General features: G+C 44.4%; 1 protein-coding gene and 1 long non-coding RNA gene across 3 annotated transcripts in view; one reads left to right on the forward strand and one right to left on the reverse strand.

Annotated features, from left to right (window-relative positions):
* Positions 1-26,113, forward strand: part of LOC106094231 (deoxynucleoside triphosphate triphosphohydrolase SAMHD1) — a 102,026-nt gene that overhangs the window by 5,039 nt on the left and 70,874 nt on the right. The window contains exons 2-4 of one of the 2 annotated variants that reach the window (XM_059360058.1): positions 17,671-17,707; positions 17,802-17,968; positions 18,024-18,129. In XM_059360058.1, the coding sequence (XP_059216041.1) occupies positions 17,681-17,707; positions 17,802-17,968; positions 18,024-18,129 (300 nt within the window). In that variant the 5' untranslated portion in view covers positions 17,671-17,680. The remainder of the gene's footprint in view (positions 1-17,670; positions 17,708-17,801; positions 17,969-18,023; positions 18,130-26,113) is intronic. The other variant, XM_059360059.1, reaches the window with a different exon arrangement.
* Positions 14,604-19,638, reverse strand: LOC131994017 (uncharacterized). The gene is made up of 2 exons (XR_009396374.1): positions 19,310-19,638; positions 14,604-14,984 (listed from the first exon to the last, which is right to left on the reverse strand). It is a non-coding gene; the product is annotated as an uncharacterized LOC131994017 (long non-coding RNA).

Below are 26,113 nucleotides of genomic sequence, written 5' to 3' on the forward strand. Positions count from 1 at the left end.
TTGGGGAACTCCCTGTTTCACTCTACGGTGTTTTGACTTCTTATCCCTAAATTCCACAAATGACTGGCGACCACACAGATAATTCGCGACCCAACGTTTAAGGCCTGGCTGGAGGGACGTGTTGGCGATGTCCTCAAATAATTTGGCATGGCTGACCGTGTCGAATGCCTTCGATAGGTCCAATGCCACGAGGACCGTCCTATCACATGGCCTGGGTTGATTGAAGCCACGGCAAATGTGTGTGGTGATGGCATGCAAAGCTGTTGTTGTGCTGTGCAGTCTCCGAAATCCGTGTTGATGCTCGGCGAATGGAAATTCTCCTACGAGGCTCGGGAGGAGTAATGCCTCAAGCGTCTTAGCCACTGGTGAGAGAAGGGAGATCGGTCTGTACGACTCCCCCAAACTCGGGTCTTTACCAGGCTTCAGTAGCGGGATCACTCTGCCCATTTTCCAGACATCGGGAACTATAAGAGTGTTCAATGACAGGTTAAGGACAGTGGTAAGGTACTCAACTCCAGGTAAATCCAGATTCTTCAGCATCAATGTAGAGATTCCGTCGGGGCCCAACGCCTTGGAAGATTTGGCGCCACGGATCACATTCGTAACTTCGCCCACGGTAAATTGTGATGGCTGTTCATCGGCTCGGAGACCACGAATACGGCGAATGGCTCTCCTCCTTGCCCTGTCTCTCTCGGGATGCACGATAAATTGACGGTTGAACAACCTGGCGCATCTCTTCGGATCAGTCACGGTTAACTCGCCAAAAGTGACTGAGGTCCTGTCGTCCCGTCTACCGGGGTTCGAGAGAGACTTAACAGTGGCCCACAATTTGCCTGCACCGGTGCCTAAGTTACATTGCTCCAAGTGTTCCAGCCACAAATTCCGCTTATGTTCGTTGACTACCCTGTTTATTTCCAGATTCAGCTCGCTGATTCTGGGGTTAGCGGGGTCCATAGCACGAATCCCATCACGCTCGTCTGCGAGTACCACTGCTTGCGCCGGGAAATTGGGTCGCACTTGCGGTATTCGACCGGCTGGTATAAAGCGAGCGGCTGCTGCGTTGATGATGTCTCGGAATTTCCTCTCGGCCACAAGCACATCAGAGGGGGGTGGCAGTTCATTGAAGCGGCGATTGGTATACTCTCTGAAGCCAGTCCAATTGGCCTTCTTATAGTTGATGAACGTTCGGCGCTCAGAGGTTATGAAGTCGGGTGGTCGGTCGATGGTGAGGATTATGGGGAGGTGGTCTGACCCCAAAGAGATGACGGCTTGCCAGGATACGTCACTCAGGAGATCAGGGGATGCGATTGAGATGTCTGGCGAGCTGCTGCACCTCCTCGTAATCCTAGTGGGGGCATCCTCATTCACCGTGCAAAACGTGGAGCTATCTATCTGCTCTGCCAAAGCTATGCCACGCTGGTCGTTGCCTAGGGGAGAATGCCATGACGAGTGATGTGCATTGAAATCCCCCAGAACCAGACGACTATGGCCAGATAGCAACCCACTTATGTCGGGGCTGTAGGCCTGGCCATTAATCGGGACACAGCTGCCAACCGGCGGTATATACACGTTGTATATCTCTATCTCGGCAGTACCAGACTTGACTGCTACCCCCATACATTCCATGTATGGGTCACTAGCGTCAAGCGCAGGCGAGATAGGTCTATACTGCACGGAATGGTGTATAACGAAGGCCAATCCCCCACATCCATTCCTTGAGCGATCCTTACGTAGCACATTGTAGCCGTGACAACTGTGCAAGCTGCAGGTGTTAGTCAGCTTTGTCTCCTGGATCGCTGCGACCGATATGCTCTTCCGACTCATAAAATCCACAATCTTATCAATCTTGCCTCGCAGTCCATTGCAGTTTAACTGCAGGAACGATACATTTCCCGACACTGGCCTGGCAATAGTAGGGCTAGGGTGCTGTCTTTGCATAAATTGCCGTACGGGAGAGGTCGGGGGGGTCACATAGTCCGACGACGAGGACGCCGAAGGCGACGACGGCTACGTTTGTGACCCACTGCTGGCTGTGTTCGCACAGCACCTAGCGACATAGCCAGTATGACTATACTCCCGTAGCGAAGTTAGGCCAGAGCAAGAACGGAAATGTACCCACTCCAAGCACCTGTTACACCTCACCGATACTGACCGATGATGAAGGCGGTTCTGGCAAACGGAACAGAACCAGGGTCCGGGGTTCTTTTCAATCCCGGCACGGACCAAAAGCATACGGAGAAGGCACTCCGGGATGTGCCTCTCCCATGACGAAAAAAGACGAACACGTACACTGAGGCGGCAGCCCTTGCCGATGAAGATTCCATCGGGTCAATCCGGTACGTACAACCGGCTGCCATGGGATTGAGAAATCGCCATAAAACCCAATTATTGGGTCTTACGAAATTTCAGTCAAATCGGACGAGAATTGCGCACTCTAGAGGCTTAAGAAGTCAAGACCCAAGATCGGTTTATATGACAGCTATATCAAAACGTGGACCGATTTGGCCCTTTTACAATCCCAACCGACCTACACTAACAAAAAGTATTTGTGCAAAATTTCAAGCGAAAGTTAGCGTGCTTTCGACAGACGGACGGACGGACAGATGGACGGACATAGCTAGATCGACTTAGAATGTCATGACGATCAAGAATATATATACTTTATGGGGTCTTAGACCCATATTTCGAGGTGTTACGAAGAGAATAACAAAATAAGTATACCCCCATCCTTTGGTGGAGCGTATAATAAAACACAGATGTTTAAAAATTATAAATCATTTGCAGTTACATACTTTTTAACTCTTTTTTCAAATGCGGGTTGTTTCTTATAGTCTGCATGTTTCATTTCATTTTTCCCTGACATGTATAATTTTTCTGCCTCTATAAGACCTTGCAAATTTAATCCGATAGATAAGATAGGTTGGTTCTTTGTTAGCTATCACTCTATGTAGAAAAAAAGGCTCTTGTATTGGAGATCATTTTCGAAGGTCTTGTTGAAAACTTGGTAGGAAATCTTATCACTTCGTTTTTTACTGAAGACATATCTTGCAATGTTGTTGAAAGTGTCCTTCAGCTTGAGTTGGTCAGAAAATGAACAGTTGTAAAAGTTTCGGAGCCATAAAGAAATGTCGAAATTAAATTGGATTTTGCTAGTAGCATTTTTATTTCCAATGGAATAGCGGTTTTTTACCGGCTGCTACAATAATATCGGTTGACCACGAAAGTCCTATTTTTGCATTTCGATTAGAAGGATTGACGATAATTTTTTTTTTATTTTTGGCGCAGGTATTTATGTTGTCCAAGTCATCATGAATTTTCTCCACGCAACTTTGAATTGCATCTCGTATTTAATTGTTCATCATAGGAGGAAATGTGTAATCGTAGGTGACCCAAAACATCTTGAAGATTAATATTAGTGCAAAACAATAAAGTTTTGAGTCCCTGAACCTTGTGAGACATCATTGTTCACAGTTAAAGGAACGGATAACTTATTGATGAGAAAAACTGATTGTAAGCGGTTGGTTGTTGTTGCAGCATTTTGCTGTGTTCTATCTTTCGTATGCTTGATTCTGTTGAGTATCCAGATCCAGGAACTCTGCGAATAAAGTGATGTGCTTCCAGAGGGATTTGGGTTTGAGTCGAGTGGGTTTGGCTGGGCAGGTAAACAGGTGACGTGTGTCGTGTGGTCCCTGGTCACAATCGGGACAAACATCCTGCAAGTCGGCATCAATCCTTGCTCTGTAGGAGTTGAGGCGGCTGCATCTGCCAGATCGTTATTGAGTCAGAACCACTCTGGTTTGCCGGGGGTGTTCAATTTCTTCCCCTCTCATCTGTAATTTCTTCCCCTCCCCACTGCAATGGGAGGGGGACGTAGTCTTTGGAGACAAAGACTACATTCACCCGGTAGGTATTTACCGCATCTGCTACCGTGTCTGCATGAAAGTTGTCTAGACCCGCTTGATATAGAGGTTATCTCTTGTAGCGCTGAACCTCACGCTCTAGGTCATGTAGATGTACCTTAAGGCTTCTGGGCCGGTACCTATTAGAGTTTTAAAAATTAGTTTTAAAAATAAATATCGATAGTATCAATACTAACCTTAATTTTCCATCACCTATATTTCAAACGAAAATGAGACGTAAAAATTAGAAGATCGATTTATATAGAAGCAATATCAATGCACGGACCAAATAAAACCAAGGCATGTAGTTATGACTTTGCATGGGTAGGATCTTTGTCTCCTGATGGAGGCGGTCCACATGAGAACTGAGGAGACAGCCCGTCGCAATTCGAAGGGCAGCATTCTGACAGATCTGAATATTATTCCACTACGTGTCACAAAGCTGACGAGACCACACTGGCGCTGCATAACTTACCACAGACCGGCCAATTGCCACCCCAAGTGCTGCCAGCATGTGACTTGAGGTCCTTGTTTCTACTTTTGACTTTATCGCAAGTTGCTGTGGCATGTGGGGAGAATGTGTAAGAGTTGTCAAATATGACGCCAAGAATTTTGGGACACTTGATGGTCGGAATCATTTCTCCATCGACCATCACTGTCAGCTCATTATTCACCTTACGCGCATTTGTAGTGAACAATGTGGCTGAAGATTTGGTGGCAGATATCTTCAGATTTCTTGCAGCGAAATATGATCTCTATCGGTCAGTTTGAACGACTCTCCCTTACTCAGTAGCGGGATCACTGGCTTCAGTAGCGGGATCACTCTGCCCATCTTCCATACATCAGGGACTATAAGAGTGTTCAAAGACAGGTTTAGTACCATAAAACAGTACTCAACTCCAGATAGATCCAGATTCTTCAGCATCAGTGTAAAGATTCCGTCGGAACTTAACGCCTTGGATGATGTGGCGTCACGGATGACATTCGTAACTTCGCCTGCAGTAAATTGTGATGGCTGTCCATCGGCTCGGAGACCACGGATACGACGAATCGCTCTCTTCCTAACCCTGTCGCTCTCGAGATGCACAATAAATTGACGGTTGAACAAACTGGCGCACCACTTCGGATCAGTTGCCAAAAGTGACTGAAGTCTTGTCATCCCGTCTACCGGAGTTCGAGAGTGACTTAACAGTAGACCACAGCTTGCCTAAACCGGTACGTAAGTTACATTGTTCCAAGTGTTCCAGCCACAAATTCCGCTTGTGTTCGTTGACTACCCTGTTTATTTACAGATTCAGCTCGCGAATCTTATTACGCTCGTCTGCGAGTACCACTGCCTGCGCCGGAAAATTGGGCCGCACTTGGGCGCGAGCGGCTGCTGCGTTAATGATGTCTCTGATTTTTCTCTCGGCAACTAGCACATTGTAGGGGAGTGTCAGTTCACAGAAGCGGCGATTGGTGTATTCTCTGAAGCCGTCCCAATCGGCCTTCTTTTCATTGATAAACGTCCGGCGCTCAGAGGTTATGAGGTCGGGTGGTCGGTCGATGGTAATACTTATGGGGAGGTGGTCTGATCCCAATGAAATGATGCTTGCCAGGATACGTCACTCAGCAGATCAGGAGATGCAATGGAAATGTCTGGCGAGCTGCTGCATCTCCTCGTAATCCTAGTAGGGGCATCCTCATTCACCGTGCAAAACGTGGAGCTTTCAATGTCATCTGCCAAAGCTATGCCCCTCTGGTCGTTACCTAGGGAAGAATGCCATGAAACGTGCTGCTTATTTAAGTCTCCTAGAACCAGGCGATTATGTCCACACAGTAGCCCACTTATGTCGGGTTTGTAAACTTAGCCATCAACTGGGTCACAACTACCAACCGGCGGTATGCACAAGTTGTATAGCTTAATCTCTGCAGTACCAGACTTGACTGCTATCCCCATGCACTCCATATTGGGGTCGCTAGCGCTAAGCGCAGGCGATATGGGTCTATACTGCACGGAATGGTGTATCACGAAGACCATTCTCCCACCTCCATTCCTTAAGTGATCCGTACGTAGCACATTGTATCCGTGCAACTGTGCAAGCTGCAGGTGTTGGTCCGCTTTGTCTCCTGTATCGCTGCAACCAATATGTTCTTCCCACTCATAAAATCGACTATTTCGTCGATCTTGCCTCTCAGACCATTGCAATTTAATTGCAAAAATTATACATTTCCCGGCAATGGCCTGGCAATATTGAGGCTGGGATGCTGCTGTTGCGTATATCCGACGCCGAAGGCGATGACGACGACGAGGCTTGGGACCCATTGCTGTCTTTGTTCCCACAGCACCTTGCAACATATTCAGTGTGACCATACTCCCGTAGTGACGTAAGGCCAGAGCAAGATCGAAAATTTACCCCCTCCATGCAGCGGTTACACCTCACCGACGCCGACGGATGATTGAGGCGGTTCTGGCAAACCGAACAGAACCAGGGTCCGGGGTTCTTTTGCATCCTGGGACGAACTAAGAGTGTGCGGAGAAGGCCATTCGGGATGTGCCTCTCACATGACGAAAATAGGACCACAACATACACTCAGGCGGGAGCCCTTGCCGATGGGTATTCCATCGGGTCAATCCGATGCGAACAACTGGCTGCCATGGGATTGCGGTTTGTGACATATAGGGTTTTGCATTTTCCGGCTTTTTTTGTTCCACAAACATAAAAGCTGAATGGAAGTTGAAAATATTCGTTTTTAGGTATAATGCAAAGGTTTTGGCCTTAAACATCACATTAATTTAAACTACCCTTGAATTTTCTCTTTAATCTTATTCGCCGATTTTTTTTAGTATTTAATATAAGAGACAGACGATTTTAAAAACAATAAACGACCACTTGGCAGCCGGTTGTACGCACCGGATTGACCCGATGGAATCCTCATCGGCAAGGGCTGTCGCCTCAGTGTACGTGTTTGTCTTTTTGCGTCATGGGAGAGGCACATCCCGTAGTGCCTTCTCCGCACGCTTCTGGTCCGTGCCGGGATTGAAAAAAACCCCGGACCCTGGTTCTGTTCGGTTTTCCCGAACCGCCTTCATCGGTCGGTGTCGGTGAGGTGTAACCGGTGCATGGAGTGGGTACATTTCCGATCTTGCTCTGGCCTCACTTCACTACGGGAGTATAGTCATACTGGCTATGTCGCAAGGTGCTGTGCGAACATAGCCAGCAGTGGGTCACAAGCGTCGTCGTCGTCGCCTTCTGCGTCCTCGTCGTCGGACTATGTGACCCCCGACATCTCCCGTACAGCAATTTATGCAACGGCAGCATCCCAGCCCAAATATTGTCAGGCCAGTACCGGGAAGTGTATCGTTCTTGCAGTTAAACTGCAACGGACTGCGTGGCAAGATTGATGAGATCGTGGATTTTATGAGTCGGAAGAGCATATCGGTCGCAGCGATCCAGGAGACAAAGCTGACCAACACCTGCAGCTTGCACAGTTGTCACGGTTACAATGTGCTACGTAAGGATCGCTCAAGGAATGAATGTGGGAGATTGGCCTTCGTAATACACCATTCCGTCCAATATAGACCTATCTCGCCTGCGCATGGCGCTAGTGACCCCTACATGGAATACATGGGGATAGCAGTCAGGTTTGGTACTACCGAGATAGAGATATACAACGTGTACATACCGCCGGTTGGTAGCTGTGTCCCGATTAATGGCCAGGCTTACAACCCCGACATAAGTGGGTTGCTATCTGGCCACAATCTAGGGGACTTTAATGCGCATCACACGTCATGGCATTATCCCCTTGGTAACGACCAGCGTGGCATAGCTTTGGCAAAGCAGATTGAAAGCTTCACGTTTTGCATGGTGGATGAGGATGCCCCCACTAGGATTACGAGGAGGTGCAGCAGCTCGCCAGACATCTCCATTGCATCCCCTGATCTCCTGAGTGACGTATCCTGGCAAGCCGTCATCTCCTTGGGGTCAGACCACCTCCCCATAATTTTCACCATCGACCCACCACCCGACTTTATAACCTCTGAGCTTCGGACGTTTATCAATGAAAAGAAGGCTGATTGGACTGGCTTCAGAGAGTATACCAATTGCTGCTTCAGTGAACTGCCACCCCCTCTGATGTGCTTGTGGCCGAGAGGAAATTCCGAGACATCATGAACGCAGCAGCCGCTCGCTTTATACCAGCCGGTCGAATACCCCAAATGCGGCCCCATTTCCCGGTGCAAGCAGTGGTACTCGCAGATCAGCGTGATGGGATTCGTGCTATGGACCCCGCTAACCCCAGAATCAGCGAGCTGAATCTGGACATAAACAGGGTAGTCACTTTGAGCAATGTAACTTAGGCACCGGTGTAGGCAAACTGTGGTCTACTGTTAAGTCACTCTCGAACCCCAGTAGACGGGATGACAGGACCAGGTTTTTCAACCGTCAATTTATTGTGCATCCCGAGAGAGACAGGGCAAGGAGGAGAGCCATTCGTCGTATTCGTGGACTCCGAGCCGATGAACAGCCATCACGATTTACAATGGGCGAAGTTACGAATGTCATCCGTGGCGCCAAAGGCGTTGGGCCCCGACGGAATCTCCACATTGATGTTGAAGAATCTGGATTCACCTGGGGTTGAGTACCTTACCACTGTCCTCAACCTATCATTGAACACTTATAGTTCCCGATGTCTGGAAAATGGGCAGAGTGATCCCGCTACTGAAGCCTGGAAAAGACCCGAGTTTGGGGGAGTCGTACAGACCGATCTCCCTTCTCTCACCAGTGGCAAAGACGCTTGAGGCATTACTCCTCCGAGCCTCGTAGGAGAATTTCCATTTGCCGAGCAACAATATGGATTTCGAAGACTGCACAGCACAACCACAGCTTTACATGTCATCACCGCACACATTTGCCGTGGCTTCAATCAACCCAGGCCATGTAATAGGACGGTCCTCGTGGCACTGGATCTATCGAAGGCATTCGACACGGTCAGAAATGCCAAATTATTTGAGGTCAACGCCAATACGTCCCTCCAGCCAGGCCTGAAACGATGGGTCGCGAATTATCTGTGTGGTCGCCAGTCATTTGTGGAAAATAGGGATAAGGAGTCGAAACACCGTAGAGTGAAACAGGGAGTTCCCCAAGGTGGGGTGATATCTCCGGCTCTGTTTAACCTCTACCTTTCCTCCATTCCAACCCCTCAAGACAGGAATTTGAAAAAACCAACTGTTCGATTTTCGAATAAGGAAAGCACACATCGTGACTTTTCCAACGATGTATGGTAGTACCTTGTAGAATTCTTAGATGTCCTCCAGGAGCATTGGCCATAATCCTGTCCAGATTTTTTTTCGAGAAATTTTTTAAAAAAAGCAGGAATTTGAAAAAACCAACTGCTCGATTTTCAAATAAGGATATGTTTTGGAAAGCACACATCGTGACCTTTCCAACGATGTATGGTAGTACCTTGTAGAATTCTTAGATGTCCTCCAGGAGCGTTGGCCATAATCCTTTCCAGAATTTTTTCGAGAATTTTTTTAAAAAAGACAGGAATTTGAAAAAATCCAGCTGCTCGATTTTCGAATAACGATATGTTTTGGAAAGCACACATCGTAACCTTTCCAACGATGTATGGTAGTACCTTGTAGAATTCTTAGATGTCCTTCAGGAGCGTTGGCCATAATCCTTTCCAGAATTTTTCCGAGCAATTTTTTAAAAATGACAGGAATTTGAAAAAACCAACTGCTCGATTTTGGAATAAGGACATGTTTTGGAAATGTGTGTAAAGATAAATTCCGAATTTAACTAGCAGAGTGCGAGAGAGAGTAACAGAAGTATTAACAGGGAGGGGTTTACAACACAAGCGACCTCTATGGGAAAACTTATGAGTTATCTTATTGAGTTGAAATGTATGCATTCCCATGTATATGATTATATGTAAATAACATTTTTATAGAAAGCTGCTTTATATCTAACATTCAATGTTTGTAATTGAAAAGAGCGACATAGAGTACACAACAGAACTGCAAGACAACCACATTCTCTCTCAAAAATTTTTTTCTCGATAAATTTTTAAAATAGACAGGAATTTGAAAAAACCAACTGCCCGATTTTCGAATAAGGACATGTTTTGGAAAGCACACATCGTGACCTTTCAAACGATGTGTTGTTGTTGTAGCAGTTTATTGTGTTCTATCTTTCGTCTGCTTTATTCTGTTGAGTGTCAAGACCCAGGAACTCCGCGACTAAGATGGGGTGCGTCCACAGGGATCTGGGTCTGAGTCGAGTGGGTCTGGCCGGGCAGTAAAACAGGTGACGTGTATCGTGCGGTCCCTGGTTACAATCGGGACATACATCTTGCACGTCGGCATCAATCCTAGCTCTGTGGGAATTGAGGCGGCTGCATCTGCCGGAACGTAATTGAGCAAGAACTACTCTGGTTTGCCGGGGGAGGTCGATTTCTTCGGGTGCAATGGGTGGCGGTCGTTCTCCAAGGACTACATTCACCCGGTAGCCAATTAACGCGTCTGCTACCGTGTCTGCATGAATGTTGTTCAGACCCGCTTGATATGCCGCTTGATCTAGAGGTTCTCTCTTGTAGCGCTGAACCTCACGCTCCAGATCGTGTAGATCTACCTTAAGGCTTCTAGGCGGCGGGTATCTATCCGCAAGATGATGATTTGGATGATTTCTGCGATAACAGCCCAAAAGGTATTACTTAGACAGCATGTAGTTATGTCTTCGCACTGGTAGGATCTTTGTCTCCTGATGGAGGTGGTCCACATGAGGAGACAGCCCGTCGCAGTTCGGAGGGCGGCATTCTGACATTCTGACTGTGATGCGCATTAAAGTCCCCTAGATTATGGCCAGATAGCAACCCACTTATGTCGGGGTTGTAAGCCTGGCCATTAATCGGGACACAGCTACCAACCGGCGGTATGTACACGTTGTATAGCTCTATCTTGGTAGTACCAGACCTGACTGCTATCCCCATGTATTCCATGTAGGGGTCACTAGCGCCATGCGCAGGCGAGATAGGTCTATATTGGACGGAATGGTGTATTACGAAGGCCAATCTTCCACATTCATTCCTTGAGCGATCCTTACGTAGCACATTGTAACCGTGACAACTGTGCAAGCTGCAGGTGTTGGTCAGCTTTGTCTCCTGGATCGCTGCGACCGATATGCTCTTCCGACTCATAAAATCCACGATCTCATCAATCTTGCCACGCAGTCCGTTGCAGTTTAACTGCAAGAACGATACACCTCCCGGCACTGGCCTGGCAATAGTAGGGCTAGGGTGCTGTCGTTGCATAAATTGCCGTACGGGAGAGGTCGGGGGGGTCACATAGTCCGACGACGAGGACGCCGAAGGCGACGACGGTGACCCACTGCTGGCTATGTTCGCACAGCACCTAGCGACATAGCCAGTATGACTATACTCCCGTAGCGAAGTTAGGCCAGAGCAAGATCGGAAATGTACCCACTCCATGCACCGGTTACACCTCACCGACACCGACCGATGAAGGCGGTTCGGGCAAACCGAACAGAACCAGGGTCCGGGGTTCTTTTCAATCCCGGCACGGACAAGAAGCGTGCGGAGAAGGCACTCCGGGATGTGCTTCTCCCATGACGCAAAAAGACAAACACGTACACTGAGGCGACAGCCCTTGCCGATGAGGATTCCATCGGGTCAATCCGGTGCGTACAACCGGCTGCCATGGGATCAAACGATGTGTGGTAGTACCTTGTAGAATTCCTCTAGGACAATTGGTCATAATCCAGTCAAGATTTTTTTTCAAGAAATTTTTTAAAAAAGACCGGAATTTGAAAAAACAACTGCTCGATTTTCGAATAAGAACATGTTTTGGAAAGCGCACATCGTGATCTTTTCAACGATGTATGGTAGTACCTTGTAGAATTCTTAGATGTCCTCCAGCAGCATTAGCCATAATCCTGTCCAGATTTTTTTTCGAGAAATTTTTTAAAAAAAGACAAGAATTTGAAAAACCAACTGCTCGATTTTCGAATAAGGACATGTTTTAGAAAGAATACATCATGACCTTTCCAACGATGTATGGTAGTACCTTGTAGAATTCTTAGATGTCCTCTAGGACAATTGGTCATAATCCAGTCAAGATTTTTTTTCGAGAAATTTTTTAAAAAAGACAGGAATACAACTGTTTGATTTTCGAATAAGAACATGTTTTGGAAAGCACACATCGTGACCTTTCCAACGATGTATGGTAGTACCTTGTAGAATTCTTAGATGTCCTCCAGCAGCATTGGCCATAATCCAGTCCAAATTTTTTTTCGAGAAATTTTTTAAAAAAGACAAGAATTTGAAAAAAACATCTGCTCGATTTTCGAATAAGGACATGTTTCAGAAAGAACACATCGTGACCTTTCCAACGATGTAGGTAGTACCTTGTAGAATTCTTAGATGTCCTCCAGGAGCATTGCCTATAATCCTTTCCAGAATATTTTTTTATAAATTTGTCATTTTTCTCAGTACTACGGTAATATATATTTCATTTGGCGTTTTTAATTCAAAACATTGATATTATACTCCAAATTTTGGTATGGTTTTATTTTCGAAGTCTGGTCGAATTCTTAACGAAAGATAACAATCCTTTCAACATCGTGTCAACCACGATCGGGAAATCTGATGTTCTGCCAAAAATTCTCACAGTATGCTTTCAGAATTCTGAACCAAAATATTGGGAAATTCGGAAGAGAAATTGGAGTTGTCGTTAAGACTTTTGGCCGAATTCTGCTGTTGAGTCTTTATAAATATAAAGATGTGTGTTCCGACTTGTCTTATCGATTTCTGACCGAATTCTGGAATAAAATTTGTACTTTGGGAGTTGTCTTATCGAATTCCAAACGAATTCTAAAAAAAAATCGTATGTTGTTGTTGTTGTAGCCACATTTTCAAGTGGAGATGGCGATCCTCGTCAAGCTCCTGTAGGTGATCAAGCTTCTCGTGATAGCAATGAACACCCACCACACATCGTGACCTTTCCAACGATGTATGGTAGTACCTTGTAGAATTCTTAGATGTCCTCCAGCAGCTTTGGCCATAATCCAGTCCAAATTTTTTTTCGAGAAATTTTTTAAAAAAGACAAGAATTTGAAAAATCCAGCTGCTCGATTTTCGAATAAGGACGTGTTTCAGAAAGAACACATCGTGACCTTTCCAACGATGTATGGTAGTACCTTGTAGAATTCTTAGATGTCCTCCAGGAGCATTGCCTATAATCCTTTCCAGAATATTTTTTTAAAAATTTGTCATTTTTCTCAGTACTACTGTAATATATATTTCATTTGGCGTTTTTAATTCAAAACATTGATATTATACTCCAAATCTTGGTATGGTTTTATTTTTCTGTTTACAAAAATTGATAAAAAGTAAGAAATTTAATTAATTTCTCTTGTTTTTTTGATTCTGTTAAGTATTTACAGAACTCTGCTAACCCCTTAGTGGATCTCTGTAAATACTTCTGTTACTCTCTCTCGCACTCCGTTAACAAAGCGGTTTGTGTCTCTGCTAGTTAAATTCGGAATTTTTCTTGACGCTCATACCAAGGGGAGGGTTTTTATCCCCCCTCTTGTGGCTCTTGGTTAGCAATGGGATTTGCAGGTCCCATAAGGAGGAAAGAGTGAAAGTGGTTGCCTATGCTGATGACGTCGTCATTTTGAGTGGCGGTCGCATTCTCTCTACTGTCACGGATATTCCTCAGGACGAGCTTAGGAAGCTATCGAGATGGGCAAGAGCCAGTGGGCTTGGCATTAACCCCACGAAAACAGAGCTCGTTTTATTCACGCAAAGGAGGAGATATGGCAAGTTCAGAGAAAAACCGGTCCTTGTGGAGCTGCCACTCTCTCCGAAGGCTAAATACCATGCCGTTGTTCTTGAACAGAAATCGAACTGGAGAAGAAACCTTGAGGAGAAAGTCCAACGGGGGCTACATGCGCTCTACTTATGTCGCAACTCGGTGGGCAGTAGTTGGGGACTTAGGTCGAGTACGGTCCACTGGATTTACACTGCTGTGGTTCGGCCGATCCTCACCTATGGCTGCCTGGTGTGGCACCGGGCTCTTGAAAAAGTGTGTCTTGTACCTTCTTATGTATGTTGCGGCTGTGCAGGGGCGAGGAGGAGTGCAGCTGAATGCGATACTTGATCTGAAACAATTGCACTTGTACGTGGAGTTCGCGGCGTTGAAGACTGCTCTCAGTCTCATGGAGTCAGGGACATGGTGCGTTTTGAATTTCTGCCATTCGTTTATTCTGCGGAAGGCAGTTGGCGTGTGACCAGCGTTACCGTTAGAAATTTTCAAACAGTGGCACAAAAAGTGTCATTCGTAAAAAAGTGGCATTTTTGTTTTTGAAAAGTGGTACAAAAAGTGACAAATTTTTTTCGTTTTTATTAAAAAAAAAAAACAAAAAAAAAAAAACTAGGAGTAATAAAAACAAAAGCGTACAATAAACATTCTGCTTTTTACATAAATAAAGTTGTTTAAATTGGTCCAAAATTTGGCACAATATTTTTCATGAAAAACAAAAACAAAACGCGTATAACAAAAACAAATTCAGTTTTTTTTATAAAAAACATAAAAGGGTGTATAAAAGATAAGTTCGGCCAATCCGAATCTTGGATTCCCACCACCGTAACCTAAAAGCCAAATTTTGAATACTTAAGTGATATATTTCACAAACATAAAAATAACTTTTTTTTTGTTTTATTGAGTTATGGCTGGTACTATGTTCGTTTTTCGCAACATTTTTTCGTGATTACTTTTTTTAGATAATAGATTTTGAAGCAAAAAAACTTGCTGATTTCATTCAGTAGGACATTCGGTCATTACTTATGAAAAAAATCTTCATAAAAGTAATATGTTTCCATTGAGATTTTTGAAGTGGTTGGAGGTTGAGGGTGCAGGGTTGCCAAGGTTGTGTGGCCGATGTTCTCTGAAACAAGGACGTCGATTGTTCTCGAGCTGGGGGAGCGTAACCTTTGATTGTTGGTGGGAGTCCTGACCGGTCAATGCAATGTCAAGTCGCTGACAAGGCGATGGTCTCGGGAATATGAGGATTTATGCGGGGCCTGTGTGGGATGAGGAGAGTTGGAGATAGATGAGCATCTGCTGTGAAACAAATTTTGGATGTCAGACATTTTTGTACAAATTCTGAACTCCTCCGACAAGATATTACAGAAATCGTTCTGAATTCTGTTTGATTAATTAATGAATATTATATATTAATAAAAACAAGTAAAAGCGTGCAAAGTTCGGCCGGGCCGAATCTTATATACCCTCCACCATGGAGCGCATTTGTCGAGTTCTTTTCCCGGCATCTCTTCTTAGGCAAAAAATGATATAAGAAAAGATTTGCTCTGCTATTAGAGCGATATCAAGATATGATCCGGTTTAGACCACAATTAAATTATATGTTGGAGACCTGTGTAAAATGTCAGCCAATTCGAATAAGAATAGCGTCCTTTGGGGGCTCAAGAAGTAAAATAGAGAGATAGATTTAGATGGGAGCTGTATCGGGCTATAGACCGATTCAGACCATAATAAACACGTATGTTGATGGTCATGAGAGGATCCGTCGTACAAAATTTCAGGCAAATCGCATAATAATTGCTACCTCTAGAGGCTCAAGAATCAAGATCCCAGATCGGTTTATATGACAGATATATCAGGTTATGAACCGATTTGAATCATACTTGGCACAGTTGATGGATTATTAACAAAACACGTCCCGCAAAATTTCATTCCAATCGGATAAGAATTGCGTTCTCTAGAGGTTCAAGAAGTCAAGACCCAAGATCGGTTTATATGGCAGCTATATCAGGTTATGAACCGATTTGAACCATACTTGGCACAGTTGTTGGATATCATAACAAAACACGTGGTACAACATTTCATTCTAATCGGATAAGAATTGCGCACTCTAGAGGCTCAAGAAGTCAAGACCCAAGATCGGTTTATATGACAGCTATACCAGGTTATGGATCGATTTGAACCATACTTAGCACAGTAGTTAGAAGTGATACTAAAACACTATGGGCAAAATTTCAGTCAAATCGGATGAGAAATGCGCACTTTAGAGGCTCAAGAAGTCAAGACCCAAGATCGGTTTATATGGCAGCTATATCAAAACCGACCGATATGGCCCATTTACAATACCAACCGACCTACACTAATAAGAAGTATTTGTGCAAAATTTCAAGCGGCTAGCTTTACTCCTTCGGAAGTTAGCGTGCTTTCGACAGACAGACGGACGGACGGACAGACGGACGGACGGACAGATGGACAGACGGACGGACATGGCTAGATCGACATAAAATGTCGCGACGATCAAGAATATATATACTTTATGAGGTCTCAGACGAATATTTCGAGTAGTTACAAACAGAATGACGAAATTAGTATATGGTGGAGGGTATAAAAATATAATAATGACAAAGACTCCGATCGCAAAAATTAACTACTCATTTTCTGAGGGATTTTTTTTTCCGACAGTTCTGAACGTCTTGTCGTAGGAGTTTTTTTTTGAATTATTCATCCGACAGTTTGAAAGGAATTCTCGACGATTTCTGGAGTGATTGTCTCAAGGCATTTTTTTCCAATAGTTCTGAAAGAATTCTGAACGAAAGCTGATCGTCTTGTCGCACATTTTGTTTTTTTTTTATTGTTTCTTCGACACATCGGAAAGACTTCTGAATGATTTCTGGACTGTTTATATGTAGAATTTTTGTTCCGACAGTTCTAAAAGAATTCTGAACGATGTCTGAACTCCGTGTCGGAGGTTTTTGTCTTTTTGTGCTTGCTTTTTCACATATTTATTTGTTTGAACCTTTAAGAATTTTTGTTCCAACAGTTCCGATGGAGTTCGGAATGATTTCTGAACTCTATGACGGATTTGTTTGTATTTTTTTTTGTGCTTAACGGAATGTTTGAAAGCAACTGTGTAATATGAACCGTCGTAAACCACATTCAAAATCTATCCCGGCATGGGATAGCTCTGAGCACCACACAGGCTTCAACATTGAGTTCCGATCTGTGTGGTGGGTGTTCATTGCTATCACGAGAAGCTTGATCACCTACAGGAGCTTGACGAGGATCGCCATCTCCACTTGAAAATGTGGCTACAACAACAACAACATACGATTTTTTTTAGAATTCGTTTGGAATTCGATAAGACAACTCCCAAAGTACAAATTTTATTGCAGAATTCGGTCAGAAATCGATAAGACAAGTCGGAACACACATCTTTATATTTATAAAGACTCAACAGCAGAATTCGGTCAAAAGTCTTAACGACAACTCCAATTTCTCTTCCGAATTTCCCAATATTTTGGTTCAGAATTCTGAAAGCATACTGTGAGAATTTTTGGCAGAACATCAGATTTCCCGATCGTGGTTGACACGATGTTGAAAGGATTGTTATCTTTCGTTAAGAATTCGACCAGACTTCGGATCCGAATTCGGAAAAATGTTCAGACTTTCGTACAGACTTTGACTGAATGCTGAACGTTTGGTTCACTGGGTCGCGACGACGGGGAGAAGGCGTGGGAATATGGGTGAATGACTCTTCTCTTCACTGAGAGCTCAGTCTTATGACCCTCGAGTCATTTTGGAATTGTGCAAGAGTCTGGGATTGCTGAAGGAGGGCTATAGTCGGCGAGACTTCTTTCGGTCCCTATGCCGGTTTTTTTGTTTCTATTCATATTTTTGTAATGGATTTCGTCACTCACTCTTCTTTCCTGTTTCTTTTCTTTCTAGGACGAACACAATGGACCAGAGGTCTCCGAGTGAAGCGGTTGGGAACTGCGGTTGCAAACCGTGTATCCTTTAACTAAATCTAACCTATTTGCGCTACATCATATATAATTTTCAATTACTGTTTTTTTCAGATGGTTATTGATGACCCAGTTTATGGAAAAATATATCTGCCACAAGATGTGGCAGCCATTGTGGCAACACCACATTTTGAACGTTTAAAAAAGATAAAACAACTGGGCTTCCTTTATTTAGATGATGTTAAGGAACATACTCACAACCGCTATTATCATTGCATTGGGTAACTACCTTAGTATTATTTTCGCTTCATTATTCAATCGTTTCCAAACTCTTAGAACATATCATGCGGCAGGCCTTATGTTAGATGCATTGGAAAAGAATACATCTTGGCTCTCGGATAATAACAATACAATACCACCGCTATTTCGACAAGCTGTACAGGTAGGAAAAATTATTGTAAAAAAAGATAACTTTGTAACAATCAATGCAACAACAAAAAAATGAACCGTGGCGCCAATCCATCCAAGGCGTTGGGCCCCGATGGAACTACCGCCGAGCATGAGCATGGATTTCGACTCCATAGCACAACAACTACTTTGCATGCCATCACCGCACACATTTTCCGTGGCTTCAATCAGCCCAAGACATGTGATAGGATGGTCCTCATGGCACTTTCGAAGGCATTCAGCCATGCCAAACTATTTAAGGACATCGCCAATATGTCCCTCCAGCCAGGCTTGTCGTTTGTGGAATTTACGGATAAGAATTCGAAGCACCGTAGAGTGAAACACGGCAGCACTTGGGGATGCTGACAAAGAAACCATATTGACCACGTACAAAGCATTTGGCCGATCTATGGTAAGTTATGCAGCGCCAGTGTAGTCAAGTCATCTCGTCATAGGTATCCGCCGCCCAGAAGCCTAATGGTAGATCTATATCATCTAGAGCGTGAGGTACAGCGTTACAAGAGATAACCTCTCGCTCAAGCGGCATATCAAGCGGTTCTAGGCAACATTCAGTCAGACATTGTAGCAGATGCGGTGGATAGCTACCGGGTGAATGTGGTCCTTGGGAACGACCGCCTCCTATTGCACCTGAAGAAATTGCTCTCTCCCCACAAACCGGAGTAGTTCTGGCTCATTTACGATCCAGTAGATTCAGCCGCCTCAATTCCTACAAAGCAAGGAGTGATGCCAACGTGCAGGATGTATGTCACGATTGTGACCAGGGACCACACGATAAACGTCACCTGTTTAACTGCCCACCCAGATCCACTCGACGCAAACCCAGATCCCTCTGGACGCACCCCTCTTTAGTCGCAGAGTCCTGACACCCAACAGAATCAAGCAGACGAAAGATAAGAACACAACAAACTGCTACAACAACAACAATTTACTTAGGGGAAGATTTCCTGAGAGTCCACCCACAACAGCTGGACAATCAAAATAGTAATGCAATGATCCATTATTTTGCGTCAATTCATTGACTTGTTGTGATTCTACTGCTAAGCTACGATAGGAAATATCTTTCGCTAAAATTTTACACCTAATTGCACAAATTTTCAATAATTGAAGTCAGTGCCTTTTCACTATTTTTCATAAAAAATTTTGCTCTTTTTTACCCTTTTTAAAATTTTTGTAACGTTTTTTCCTGGTAAATTGTTGGCAACATTGTCTTTAGGCCTGTAGCAAGGACCGATCGCCGCGGTAACGTTATTACGATTGGTTATTTGAAGATGCCAACAAATCGCTTTGCTAATAACTCGAGCATCATAGGGACTCCACTGCAAATCCAAGTATCCCGTATTTCTACGAAGTATTCCACGATCCGCAACCTGTGGACTCGCACGGTAGCTCTCAGCTGAGCCTTTCATAGATGAAATTCAGTCAAAAGTTATTAAGTTTTATGACAATTACGAGTTTTATTGTAGAAAGTTTGAAAAAGACTGACATAAATTAGAAAATAATTTTTCCTTGAATACATACAAAATTCAAAAATGTGATGAAAAAAATATTATAATTCCAAGTTTTCATAAACAAGTATTTAATTGTGATAGCAATGAACACCACATTAGTCTGAGCTTTAAGTTCCACTTTGTGTGGTGTTAATAGTTACCACGACATAGAGTCCAGATATATATTCAGGAATCTGACCGCTTCAATTGGAGCGGCCCATAATGGTTCTGCAGTTAGATTAGTTGGGTTTTCCGTGCATTTGCATACGTGATAGGTGTCGCAGGGTCCAGTGTTATATGCAGGACAGATATTAGAGATGGCATCGTCTAATCTTTACCGATACGAGTTTTGTTTTTTTGATTTTAGTTTGGTCAAAGTAGCATAAGATTTTATAGGTATATCTTTTTCATCACCTGCAATGGGTGCTGGGTGTCCAACAAGGTTGGTATGACAACGCATTCTTTAGGATGCGTTGTTAGTGAGATTGTGAGGTGTTGTTGGATTGCATCTTTGAGCATCCAGATATTCTTCATAAAAGTGCTTCGAGGTTTGCCTTTTATATTTCGGGATTGGCCAATCCTTGTGTTGCAATCGTCCAACTGACAGCTCTATCGTAAATCTTGACATTTTTGAGGTTATAGGTACTCAGAACGTTTTGACATACGAGCGCTATTTGTGTTGTTTACAGTAACTTAAAAGATTCATCTCTACTTTACTTTACTTTCATTCATCTCCACTTTAAATATTGGATGAACATTTGACCGTAAAAATATTTTGCTCGCGTTGGATCACACACAATTTGTCAATCGCGATCCCACACAATTTGCCAATCAACGAAAATCAATAATTTGATTTTCGTTGATTAATATTTGTTTTTGTTCTCTAATCCTGAAATATAAAATGCATGCACTCATTGGTAAGAAAAGTATCCCCTATTTCTAAATGAAATGTTCATAAAAAAAATATGTATACAAGCAGACACATGAGAGATATAAAGGGTGATTTTTTTGAGGTTAGGATTTTCATGCATTAGTATTTGACAGATCACGTGGGATTTCAGACATGGTGTCAAAGAGAAAGATGCTCAGTATGCTTTGACATTTCATCATGAATAGACTTACTAACGAGCAACGCTTGCAAATCATTGAATTTTATTACCAAAATCAGTGTTCGGTTCGAAATGTGTTCATTCACCGTAACGTTGCGTCCAACAGCATCTTTGAAAAAATACGGTCCAATGATTCCACCAGCGTACAAACCACACCAAACAGTGCATTTTTCGGGATGCATGGGCAGTTCTTGAACGGCTTCTGGTTGCTCTTCACTCCAAATGCGGCAATTTTGCTTATTTACGTAGCCATTCAACCAGAAATGAGCCTCATCGCTGAACAAAATTTGTCAAAATTTGAACACATTTCGAACCGAACACTGATTTTGGTAATAAAATTCAATGATTTGCAAGCGTTGCTCGTTAGTAAGTCTATTCATGAAATGTCAAAGCATACTGAGCATCTTTCTCTTTGACACCATGTCTGAAATCCCACGTGATCTGTCAAATACTAATGCATGAAAATCCTAACCTCAAAAAAATTAGAGCGCCTACAAGGAAAGTCATAATGGTACAGAAAGTGGCATGTCATTTGACAAATACATATCGTCTGATATCACCTTAACATGCCTCAGAGGGGATTCCAGCTCGATGAGTTGTAAGTTTTAGTGTCCTCTCCGATGGCAGCCCAGGAGAAATTGTTTAGAAAGGAGGTTATAATGATCCTTTAAATATCTTGGTCTCCTCGTGTATATAGCTTATGGTTGTCATCTGGAGACTGTCCGTAATGGTCCTTAAGGTTGCGTTTTGGCAGGCTGAGATTTTAAAAGCCTTTAAAACGGTCAGTCATCCCACCTTTTTTGAGGCTATCCGTAACACGACCCTCCAGCTAGGCCTAAAACGTTGGATTAGGAACTATCTGTGTGGTCGCTAGTCGTTTGTTGAATTTAGAGATAAAAAGTCGAAGGTCCATAGAGTGAAGCAAGAGTTCCCTATGGCAAACTGTCCTCTTTTTCCCACCCTCCATACGGGGGCGATTGTGCGATCATGGCTTCGGACCACTCTTTGATGACATCTGCGTGAGGTTGAATTACTACCTCACCGATCATGCCGTTTATTTCGCTGCTAGATATTTGAAGATATTCGCCATTTAATCTTCCGCCACACTGTTCACTCCATCGTCATCGCATTTGGCAGCTTTTATAGATCTTCCACTGCAATTTGTGACAAGTTCAGAAGTAGAAGCAAAGTCCTCAAGTCGGAGGTGGCAATCTCCGTCAAGCTCCTGTACGTGACCAAGCTCATTCCGGTCCAAAGGACCGGGCGCCACGGGAACAGAATGGCTATTGGTTATTTACAGGCGCCAATAACCCGCCTTGTCACATCGAGCATCATAGGCATATCGAGCATCATTGTCCACGACTCCGCAACCTGTGGACGCGCCCTGTAGCTCGCAGCTAAGCTTCTTGTGACAACAATGAATACCACACAGATCGGACCTCAATGTTCCAGCCTGTGTGGTGCTCACAGCTATCCCATGCCAGGCTCAGGGTTACCTTTATGGCTGTTGTTGCTGTTGTAGCAGTTTGTTCTGTTCTATCTTTCGTCTGCTTGATTCTGTTAAGAGAGGTGCGTCCAGAGGAATCTGGGTCTGAGACGAGTGGGTCCGGCTGGTCAGTTAAATAGGTGACGTGTGTCGTGTTGTCCCTGGTCACAATCGGGACATACATCCTGCACGTCGGCATAAATCCTTGTTCTGTAGGAGTTGAGCTGGCTGCATCTGCCGGATCGTAATTGAGCCAGAACTACTCTGGTTTGCCGGGGCCAATGGCAGGCGGTCGTTCTGTAAAGACCACATTTACCCATAGCTATTCACCGCATCTGCTACCGTGTCTGCATGAATATAAGCGTAGGACCGCTCGATACGTCGCTTGATCTAGAGGTTCTCTCTTGTAGCGCTGAATCTTACGCTCCAGATCATGGAGATTTACCTTAAGGCTTCTGGGCAGTGGATATCTATCCACAAGATGATGATTTGGATGGTCTCTACGATAACAGCCCAAATTGTATTGCTTATACAGCATGTAGTTATGTCTTCGCACTGATAGGATCCTTGTCTCCGCAGTTCGGACGGCGGCATTCTGACAGATCTGAATATTATTCCATTGCGTGTCACAAAGCTGACGAGACCACACTGGCGCAGCATAACTTACCGGCCAATTGCTTGGTACGTGGTCACCAAGGTTTCTTGGTCTGCACCCCAAGTGCTGCCGGCAAGTGACTTGAGGACCTTGTTTCTACTTTTGACTTTATCGCAAATTGATGTGGCATGTGGGGAGAATGTGTAAGGCTGTCAAATGTGACGCCAAGAATTTTGGGACACTTGATGGTCGGAATCATTTCTCCATCGGCCATCACAGTCAGCTCGGTATTCACGTCACGCGTATTTGTAGCGAACAATGTGGCTGAAGATTTGGTGGTAGATATCTTCAGATTTATTGCAGCGAAATATGGGGCAAGTTCGTTAAGGTAGACGTTCAGATGTCAACAATGGTTAGGGGGCCTGATGCCATGATCGTACAATCGTCCACATATGACACGATCTCTATGCCGTCTGGAGGGGGTGGAATGGAGGATAAGTAGAGACTAAACAGTGCCTGAGATATCACCCCGCCTTGGGGAACTCCCTGTTTCACTCTACGATGTTTCGATTTCGTATCCCTAAATTCCACAAATGACTAGTGACTACACAGATAATTCGCAACCCAGCGTTTCAGGCCTGGCTGGAGGGACGTATTGGCGATGTCATGAAAGAGTTTGGCATGGCTGACTATGTCGAATGTCTTCGATAGGTCGAATGCCACGAGAACCGTCCTATCACAAGGCGTGGGCTGATTGAAGCCACGGCAAAGGTATGCGGTAATGACATGCCGAGCAGTTGTTATGCTATGTGCTTCGAAATCCATGCTAATTCTCTCGGAAATTCTCCAACTAGGCGCGGAAGGAGTTGTCCCTCAAGCGTCTTGCCTACTGGTGAGAGTAGGAAGATCGGTCTGTATGACTCCCCCAAACTCGGGTCGTTTCCAGGCTTTAGTAGCGGGATCACTCTGCCCATCTTCCAGACATCGAGTACTATAAGAATGGACAAAAACAGGTTGAGGATAGTCGTAAGGTACTCGTGTAGAGATTCCGTCGGGGCCCAACGCCTTGGATGACTTGGCGCCACGGATGACATTTGTAACTTCGTCCACCGTAAATTGCTATGGCTGCTCTTCGGCTTGGAGACCACGGATACGATGAATGGCTCTCCTCCCAGCACTGTAACTCTCGGGATGCACCATAAATTCATGGTTGATCAACCTGGCGTACCTCTTCGGATCAGTCACCGTTACGTCGCCAAAAGTGATTGAGGTCCTCTCGTCTCGTCTACCGGGGTTCGAGAGTGACTTAACAGTAGACCACAACTTACCTAAACCAGTACCTACGTTACATTGCTCCAAGTATTCTAGCTACAAATTCCGCTTATGTTCGTTGACTACCCTCTTAATTTCCTGATTCAACTCGCTGATTCTGGGGTTAGTGGGTCTGTGCAACAAATCTCATCACGCTCGTCTGTGAGTGCAACTGCCTGCGCGGGGAAATTGGGCCGCACTTGGGGTATTCGATCGGCTGGTATAAAGCGAGCGGCTGTTGCGTTATTGGTGTCTCCGAATTTCCTCTCGACAACCAGCACATTCGAGGGGGTGTCAGTTCAATGAAGCGGCGATTGGTGTACTCTCTGAAGCCTTCTTCTGATTGATAAACATCCGGCGCTCAGAGGTTATGAAGTCGGGTGGTCGGTCGATGGTGAGAATTATGGGGAGGTGGCCCGATCCCAAAGAAATTACGTCTTGCCAGGATACGTCACTCAGGAGATCAAGGGATGCAATGGGAATGTCTGGCGAGCTGCTGCATCTTCTCGTAATCCTAGTGGGGTCATCCTCATTCACCGTGCAAAACGTGGAGCTTTCAATCTGCTTTGCCAAAGCTATGCCCCGATGGTTGTTATCTTAGGGAGAATGCCATGAAACGTGATGCCTATGTCAAGGAAAGATCGGTGGAGACTGCCCGGCAAGAGGTTGTGCTAAACAAACACACTGATCCAATCCTTAGACCAGTATCGGGGTGGACCCGGTCCTTAGAAACTGGGTAAACGATATGCTAAAGATCAGGTGGATAAATTGTGTGTCCCATGACATAAATACAAGAGAGAAAGTGGCACAAGACACGTCACAGGGCATAGGCGATGAGGACCACGCCCACTAGGGCAAAGAATTGCAAATTTTGCCAATGAACATTCCACTAAGGAACAGGGGCAAACTTCTCACATATCAATGAGTGCAGTCCGATTCAAGTTTAAGCTCAATGATAAGGGGCCTCCTTTTTATACCCGAGTCCGGACGGCGTGCCGCAGTGCGACACCTCTTTGGAGAGAAGTTTTACATGGCATAGTACCTCACAAATGTTGCCAGCATTAGGAGGGGAAAACCGCCGCTCAAAATTTTTTCTGATGGTCTCGCTGGGATTCGAACCCACGCGTTTGGCGTCATAGGCGGAAATGCTAACCTCTGCGCTACGGTGGCCTCCTAGAGGACAGAGTGGGCCTGGGGGGAGGTCAGTATAGCTTTCGGTATCATAACGGGACACATAGGCCTACGAGCTCACTTATTCAAATCGGTGCGTCAAGTGATGGCATTTGTAGGGCATGCGGGGTAGATGATGAGACGTTGGAGCATTTCCAATGTCATTGCCCGCGTCTAACAGATACCGGCACTTAGGTGGTGACACAATACCAGACATGAACCAATTTAGAGACGTGGCATGGAAAACAATTAAGGATTTTGTTAGTAGCACGGAATTCCTAACTTAGATTGTCTTTTTCGAGGTTAATTTTTTAGTATTTAGCATTTTTATCCGATTTCGATGAAATTTGGAACTGTGAGTTTTGGTAGACCCCTACCTTTTTGTTGAACGTGGTCCAGATCGGACCATATTTGGATATAGCTGCCATATAGACCCATCTTCCGAAATGGAATATTGAGTCCATAAAAAGAGCATTTTTTGTCCGATTTCAATGAAATTTGAAACAACAGAGTTAAACGTCAGGCGGTGGGGTCCTTTATGGGCAATATCTGCTGTTCCTTTCGAATCTCATAATGAATTTTTAGTAAAAAGCGTCCATGGGAAAAAAACTTTGGATGAGAAACAATAAACAACTTAAATTCGCGGAAAGTGCAAATGTAGCTAAAAATATTAAAAATATGTTTAATATTGAGACACAATTTCAGACATGAACCAACTTAGGGGAGTGGTATTGAAAACAATCAAGGGTTTTGTAAGTAGCACGGAATTCCTAACTTAAAATTTTCTCCTTTAGAGGTTA

The sequence above is a fragment of the Stomoxys calcitrans genome, chromosome 1 (assembly GCF_963082655.1).
Source record: "Stomoxys calcitrans chromosome 1, idStoCalc2.1, whole genome shotgun sequence".
Classification (NCBI taxonomy): domain Eukaryota; kingdom Metazoa; phylum Arthropoda; class Insecta; order Diptera; family Muscidae; genus Stomoxys; species Stomoxys calcitrans.